The sequence below is a fragment of the Aulonocara stuartgranti genome (genome assembly GCF_965226115.1).
Source record: "Aulonocara stuartgranti genome assembly, chromosome: 10".
NCBI classification, from domain to species: Eukaryota; Metazoa; Chordata; class Actinopteri; order Cichliformes; family Cichlidae; genus Aulonocara; species Aulonocara stuartgranti.
Genome location: NC_138946.1, coordinates 23651509 through 23660000, shown reverse-complemented (window position 1 = coordinate 23660000; position 8492 = coordinate 23651509). Strand labels below are relative to the sequence as shown.

The 8492-nt window shown below is 40.4% G+C and overlaps 1 protein-coding gene across 1 annotated transcript in view; it reads left to right on the top strand.

The window, feature by feature from the left end:
* Positions 1 to 7648, top strand: part of aspa (aspartoacylase) — a 9327-nt gene extending 1679 nt beyond the window's left edge. The window contains exons 2-6 of the mRNA XM_082548970.1: positions 599 to 794; positions 3156 to 3249; positions 4045 to 4152; positions 6217 to 6326; positions 6521 to 7648. Of these exons, the coding sequence (XP_082405096.1) occupies positions 599 to 794; positions 3156 to 3249; positions 4045 to 4152; positions 6217 to 6326; positions 6521 to 6712 (700 nt within the window). The 3' untranslated portion in view covers positions 6713 to 7648. The remainder of the gene's footprint in view (positions 1 to 598; positions 795 to 3155; positions 3250 to 4044; positions 4153 to 6216; positions 6327 to 6520) is intronic.
* The last annotated feature ends 844 nt before the right edge of the window (positions 7649 to 8492 follow it).

Sequence of the window (8492 nt, the reverse complement as noted above, 5' to 3'; positions counted from 1 at the left end):
TGAATTTTGGGAGTCCACTTCATCAGCTGCTGCTTACACTGTGCTTGTGTGCTTATTTCCCAGCAGTCCAGACAATACCGGACAGTCTCTGAAAACAGGGAGTAAATGACAGATGTGAGGGAGGCAAAACAACACAGACAGTAGAGGTGCTATTCTGCTATAGCGTGGAGAATGACCTAGACTGGTTGGTGTTTTGAAATGCTTTATAAGAGCGTGAAAGTGGGCAGCACTCGTCCTCTGGTCAGAGCAAGGCCCGGGGGCAAAATACACTTTGGAAAGATCCTAAGACTTGGAGTTAATGAATACAGTTTCTTCTTAACTTTGACAGAAGGAGGCCACTGGCCTACTGAATGCAGCTACTACTTCCCAGCATTGACTCCATGGCTGCCAATACTTTAACCATGAAGTTCTGCATGTGGAGTTTAACCCCGACATACTAGCCTTTTCCCTTTTAGCCAACCGTTAGGTTAAAGTGTATGTAGGACACTCTTGTGTAAATAATTAACATGATTCATTGTTCTTTGAGCTGACTTGTGTGATAGTATGTGAATAGTTAGGCAGCTCTAACATGCTTTATGTGTTTGCACACACCCTGCAGTGCCCCAGGTGGAAATGACCTGCCCTATGAGGTGCTGAGAGCCCAGGAGATCAACAGGATATTTGGTCCCAAAGGAAGCCCGGAGGCCTACGATGTCATCTTTGACCTTCACAACACGACATCCAACATGGGCTGCACTCTGATTCTGGAAAGCTCCAAAGACCACTTCAATCTGCAGATGATGAACTACATAAAGGTGGCGGCCTTGAGAATACAAACAAACATATACACTGTAGGGACTTTTTTATGAGAAGAGCTATCACACCCTAAAATCTGACCACCCCTCTGACCAGTTTACACAAACAGTGGTGAAGCCTGTTGGGGCGCTACACTTATGCTCACAGAACTGTAGTTACATCCAGTAACTTCTAGTATTTGAGAGGAGCTTTTGTGGAACCTTTTCTCTACAACCGTTGAGACATTTTAACCACGTACTTCAACTGTAATGACCGGCAAGCTTAATCAGTGATGAAAAGAGTAGTTTGGCAAGATTTGCAGTTTGTTAAAAATCGACTGATGGTTAACATGGAAAAAAAAGAGTACTGAGACCTAAACGAGATAAAACAATCACTGTCATCAAGTGCTGCCATTATATTTGCAGAAAGTCCAAATTATATATCATTATTCAGCAGGCATCATTGCGACTGTATAATATTACTGCATGATTGTTCCACTCATAGTCTGTGCTGCACACTGTGCAGTATGTGGAGAAACACGAGATGTAGCTCAACTTCTCAACCTGTGTCGTTCTCTGACCTCCGTCTGAGGCTGATCTGTTTGCTGAGCTTTAGTTGAGATAGTTGAGAGATGTAAATCTATCCATGTTAGGCTCATCCAAATACCCCAGAAGGATCCTTGTTGTCTTTGTACTCTCAGCCAAATTCCCAGATGAGCCTTAGGAGATAATATAAACCATTAGATGTTCAGTGTCTCTCTTACAAGATGGATTTTATCTGACAGCATTAAGTAAAGTAAGTACAGATGAACTGGGCTATAATTACATTGTTGAGAATAAAATAAAAAGAACTAAATGCTTATTTTTTTATTCCTGCCCTTTTTAGTGGGCCTCCCAAGGGACAAGTGGAGGAGATGCCAGATGTTCAATCCAAGCAAAACCAACTAAAACAAAAACACATGCAATGAAAGCTACTTAATAGTGATGACTAAGGAGAGCAACAAAACAAACAGGGCTCTAATTGATTGTGGATTTAACACAAAAAAAGGGTAAAGTCACTGTTTTGAAAGCACTGCAGCAATGTATACATTTATTTTTGTCCTTGGAACCTTTCAATTTCTCTGGTGTAACCAAAAGTTATAATTCTGCCAGTAAAACATAACTTTAATTCAAGCAATTCTTCTTTCCACTGTAACAACGAGAATTTCATAAATGTCACAGATCTGTCCAAAAATCTTGGACGTAACCCTAACAAGCTTGTTCTCAGAGGAGTCTGTGGCATGTTTATTGTGGAGAGCTGCTGTACCAGAAGGTCTCAGCATAATCAACATGGTGCTGAACTAGATCTGCCCTCCCAAAATGTTTCATACTTGACTGTAACACAGGACTTCTTTGCTGACTACCAAATGGGATAAAGGTGCCAAAATAATCAACAGTGCGTTTGGGTATCATTTAGCCCAAAACAGTGTTGGCTATTGGCTGATCAGGACATTGTCCAGTGTTGGACTTCTCAAATATTTTAGTGATAAACTGCATGTGTAACAACAGCTTTACACTGATTAAATCCCACATGGGAACTAACAAAGAAGCATAAAATGCTCCAGAGACAGCAAATCTTTATAAATAATTTGTTTTAAGACATTAATACAACCTCGAAAATTCACATTGCTTCATGGTAATGACAAGGCAAACCCCTCTTATTACTTTACATTAACTTCCATCTTAAAATGCCAGCTGTTGCATTCCTTTCTCGTTCTTAATAACAATCCATGGTGAGCACCTGCAGGGAGGAGAAATGAAGCCAAAAGCAACATGTCTTTTGTACAATACACCTCACGGGAAATGCATTCTTAAGTTTTAAAACTGTTAACTGCCCCACCAATACACAGACATCAGTTATATAAGGATTCATAGACTTCATAAATATTCACCAGCTTAGTAAATGCCTCCGGTTTAGATGCTGTGACTTCAGGCGCTTTGCTCGTGTTTGTTGATAATCGCAAACGCACAAGGTAGAAAAGGGCTCAGGTCTAGTACGGTACCGATTACTCTGTCTCATACTTTGAAGGATTTACCCCTCGGCAGATGATCTGAACCGCTGCCAGTTTAATGTTAGAGAAACAGCTTTTAATTTAATGATGAAGGCGACCACTATGATGGTGTTCCTTCTGAAAAGGATTTCGAGCCTCTGCTGACAAACGAAGATAGCCCACCAGCTTAAACTTCATTCCCCACACAGTCGTTTTTGATACAGCGTTAGTTGGTTTAGATTTCATTTTCCATTCTATCGAGCACGACCGTAACACCTTTGCCTTTGTGCGTTTGTGTTTGGCTTTCTTTTATCTGCTTTTTATATGATGTTCTTGTTCTCTTGTCTTGTAGAAAGCCATGGCTCCAGCCAGTTGTCTTGTTCTGATGAATGAACATCCTCTTCTGAAATATTCCACTTCACGCTCTGTCGCCAAGCACCCTGTTGGTGAGTCTCTGTAGTCCAGCCAGGTTTATCTGTGGACAGTGGCAGAGGTGGATTAAGAAAAACAGGTTTTAAAGCCATTGTTTTAAAGAAGGGGGTTCAACCCCGAGCACGTAATGACACAAACTGTTGTTTTTCAGCACTTTCTAGTTGCTTTGTAGGTGGTGTTTGGCTGTGTGGTGTGTCTTTGTGGTCAATTTTGTGGTGATTCTAGCATATTTTACAGACTAACAGTGTACAGAATAACAAATATCATTATGGGCACTTGTAAGCTTAACCCTTGTGTTGTCCTCGGGTTAAAAATGACCCCTAGGTGAATAAAGTGTGAATCATTTCTTAATTGTTGATTTGGTAATTAGGTCTTTCGATCGCATTTATTTTAATCGCTTGGTCGTATCGCAGTTATTTGGAGTTCTTTTTGTTTCCTCTGTGGTTTTTCATCCCTTTCTTGCCATTTTCAATGCTTTTTCGTCATTTTGCACATTTTTGTGGTCATTTTGTATCTCTTTGTGGTCTTTTAAATGTTGTCGTTTCAGTTTCCTATATTAAACCTGAGGCCTTGTGCCTGTTTTCTGTGTAGCCATGATTCTCGAGCATGCAACCGTGTATGACTTTTACTGACTCTTGCAGAGCAGCCACTGCATCGAGTACAGTCATGTTTGGTTGTGTGCCACCCTCGACAAATCCCAGCTAGCCCTTAGCCCTTACACATTTAACATATCTAACTGGAGTATACGTTCAGCTGGTAGAAAATCTTTTACTTGCAGATGAATCATTTGATTGTTTTCTTCTATGCAGGTTTGGAAGTGGGTCCTCAGCCTCAAGGTGTTTTAAGAAGCAACATCTTTGAAGCCATGCGAGTGATACTGAAACATGCTCTGGACTTTATTGAACTCTTTAATGAAGGTGAGACTTGAAGTGTTAAGCTGTAGTCACATTTAGCTACATGACAACAGGCTGTGTCACAAGACTTTAAAGGGTTATAGCACTGCAGCATAGTGTGAAGAATGAATGACCTCTGAAGTAGCTCTTACAGAAGTTACAAAGTATTAAACAGTGTTCAGAATTTGGGCTCAAAAACAGCAAGTGTGATTCATAATGTGTTATATAATAGAAAAGTGAGTTGTTTACCATCTGTCAGCATCCCTGTGATGAGAAACGTTTTGTGACAAAATGCCCATGGGTGACCATCTGACTCATCCAGATGTACCTAGTCCTCGCTCTCTAAATTTATCTGCGTTACGCCTCCACTCGGCTCGTTCTCCCCCCCTAAACGAAAGAGTGTTCTCAGTGTTTAGGTGCAGGGCAGCGTTTCCCTCATATCTTTACGGAAACATGCGATCTGTGCCAAGTTAGAATTGCAGGCTGTTGGTTTCCCCAACTGTCCCGCCGTTGAAAGGGCCGCTAACTGGGAGTTGGTCAGTTTCCATGTCATTAGGGACTGGCTGGCACTGGGGTGGTAGTCTTCTGTCTTAGGACCACCGTGGTGATAATGAATGTTCTGGCATGGTGTTGAAGCGGTGTTCCTGCGCTTTGCAGCTGAGCAGCATGATGAAACAAGTCCTTTAGCTATACAAGGCTTGCTCAGAAGGATAGCCCCCCCCCCCCCCCCATTAAGCAGGGAAACTAAAACTTCAGAAGCATTTGTCCTTCCTGTTCCGCACTGCTACTTGCATATGAATACAGCTGAGTGCAGGTGAAATGGTTGCCTAATGTCAGAGCTCTGCCAAACATTACCAAACCTCGTGTGTAATTCCTAAGGTTGAACAAGGACACTCTGGTTTCAAATCACAGTTGAACAATCTCATGAAAACTTGGCAACTTGTCCATTGTGTGACATTAGTTTGATTTATGTTTTACTGTGTATTTTATGCCCATCTTAATATAAAGTAAAGGTAACGTCTTTTTTTCCACTAATCTGTACTTCAAAAAATAAATAAAATCAAAACCAAGTTTTAAAATGTTACTGAGCTCGTTACTGTGGTCCAGAGTGAAAAATCTACATACGTAATAATGCAGAGGTAATATAATGCATATTATCTTTATCTGTTTGATAGCAATGTCACGAGTTAGATTTAGCTGAATAAAGAAAGCGGTAGACAACAAGATTTTGGTGACGACTGCACTTAAGCACCTTCTCTGAGCTCTGTTTTCAGGTTTTCTCAGGCCAATCAGAGTTCTATAAAGATCAGGCAACTATTATAAATCCATCAATGTTCTTCTGCTTACCCTGCAAAAGCAAAAGTTTGGTTACCCTTTCACCAGTCTGTCATAAAGAGACCAACACCTGCAGCCAGTTTAGAATTGCCTCTTAACCTAACAAGCATGTCTTTGGACTGTGGGTGCAAACTGGAGAAATCCCACAGAAGCACAGGAAGAGCACACAAAGCAAACTCCATGCACAAAGGCTGTTGGGTTTGAACCCAGGAGCTTTTTGCTTTCAAGCTAAATTGGTAACCACTGCACCACAGTGCCAGTCAAGTATGGCATAGTAGCATAAAAAACAGACAAGTTCAATTGGGAAGCAAGGTGCATTTGTTCAGTGAGTTGTTTTTTTGTTTTTTTTTAACAAGCTGCCCTTCAATTCGACAACTGCTAGGTGATGCAGATGACTTTTCACCTGTAAGAGTGGGGCTTTACCTTCCATGTGAAGATAAATTTCTGCACTGACTTAATGTTAATGTTTGATCTACTGGTCGTCTAGGAGATATCGCGACTCGATGCCTTAACGTACTACAGCTTTTATACCCTTCTGAGGACCTATAATAAAGCTGCCCTTGAAACAGTTTGTTAAATAGTGTTCGAATGTTTATTTAAATCTATTTTTCTTCTTTTTTAATTATTTATTTATTTTTTTAGGCTTGTTCTAAACCCGGGGACATTAACTCTGGGAATTCAGTCTAACTCCAGCTTTCATTATGTTATCCCAATCCACTCACATACTCTCTCTGTGTTTTCTGTGCTGTTTAGGTGTGGAGTTCCCTCCTTGTACAGTTGAAGTTTTCCGAGTCCTCGAGTGGATCGACTACCCCCGAGACGCCAATGGAAACATCATAGCCATGGTTCACCCCAACCTGCAGGTAAATATTCAAATTTAGAATTGCTCTCACCTTCAATCTCTAGCATTCATGTCATGTTTGGACCGTTGAGTCTATAAATGTGCTGCTTTAAGGAGGAAATGAGATTTCTTTAGATGACGTGAGGATGTATTGTTTCAGTTTAAACAACATACTCGAGTTACTTTCCCTGTGGCTCTTGCTTGTTATTGTTGCAGGACTGTGACTGGGAGCCGCTGAACCCTGGTGACCCAATGTTCCAGACATTTGATGGAAAAACCATCCACTACCAAGGCTCCGGGACGGTCTATCCCACTTTTATTAACGAGGCAGCCTATTATGAGAAACAACAGGCATTTATAACCACCAGGCGAGAAACCTTGGTAGCAAGTGCCATCATAAAAGCATGAAGAACTGTTTCTTAAGGCTAACAGCAATCATGATTATGTATTAGCCACAGGAGCAAACTGTATCAAGATTTTGCACTTTGCTCTGTTAGAAAACAGCAGAAATCCTGCAGGTTAGATTCCATCTTTTACAAACTGATTTAGGTTTTTATGCATTCACTATCAGAAAATCACTTAACTATGCAAAGAACATTTGTGCAGGCACTGTGACAGTCTTTGATCTGAAGACTACTATATTATTGTGAGAAGTATTTATGATATTGTACATATTTACATTAAATCAACTAGATTTTTATTATATTAAAGACTAGGCCTAATCATTGATGGCTCCTCAATCATCCTAAACACTCCTTTTACGTTTCCAACTACTGCTCAGGAAGGCTGTGTAGAGGATCGTCACCTGCAAACTTTTGACTCAAACTGTAGATGTTTGTCTTTTTTCTGAAAATATATTTGTATCACGTGTAGGGGTGGGGGGTTGTTTTGTGGCCTTTGATACTACCTACCTGTAACTCCGTTGGTTGCATCTGTGGTGCTGTCCTTTTTTTGCCTTAACTGAGATTTCAGAGACAGTTGTGCAACAAATCTGGAGTAGAGTTTTGTAGATTTTATGTCTCGGTTAAAAGTTTCGATTACAGTCTAAGATCTCTCCCACATAAACCAGATGCAGTGTGAGATGTGTTTTTATAATATATCTGTCTATTTTGATATACTTGTATTGTAAGTTTGCTTTCAAAGGGATGCATAGAACTTCGCATCCTGGAAAGCATATTTACTTTTTAATGTTTTCATCTTTATGTTGTCCCAAAGTGTCTCGCTGTGGTCTTAGACTTGAGCAATATATCTGTTAGAATCATTTCTGTGATTAGTGAAATTCACTGTACTAGAAGTCCTGCGGAAATGATCCTACCAATAAATGTTGTACTACTGTGTGTTTTACTATGTGTGCTGCTTTGACTCACGCTCGTTTAGTCCTGCAGGGCATGTGGCCACAAGAGGGCGTCATGCAACCACTGATTAAAGTCCCTCACACCATGCACTGTGGTGCAGTACAGAATATACTGGAGGGTGCAGCCGGTGGAATCGTGTCCGAGCCAGTTGTTTTGCTCCTTTGTGTGTCACTGGTGCATCATGTGTCACAAGAACCTATCCACTTTTACAGCAGCTCTCCTGATCACAGAGCTGCTGACCCACTAAGGAAAAATTGCAGCTCTCTACTTGTGTGGTATTTTTTTTTCTTTCTTTTTTTTAAACACTTGACCCATCAATATGTTTCAATATGTGCACTTTCAATGCCTTTATTTCAAGTACTCTTGTCCCATAAGACTTTAGGTATAAGCTTCAATACAACTTTGACACTTACAATATTATATATTTTATATATTATACATGTGCCGTACCGTAGAAGGCACCCATATGTATTTACAATGACACTAAGTGCTGTAATTATAACATAGCTGGATAGTTTGTTCATGCGTCTCTCTTTTTGTTGATGGCAGCAAAGAATTCGAGTCACTATCTGAGTTTAGTGTTTCAGGAATCCAAAGCATCTGGATTTGAATGGAGGTGAAGGAGTGCTGAGAGGTGTGTGGAAAAGTTTAAGAATATGTTCACTAAAAAGGGTTGGATAGTAACACAGAGTACATACCCACAGCTTGTTGGGCTGGAGGTGTTATTTAAGCTGTGAATATATGACACACACTCACACAAAAGGGAACTCATTTAACAGGCATTTTATAATATTGTTACATTCTGGTTATCTATTGAGCACCTCTGATCAGTG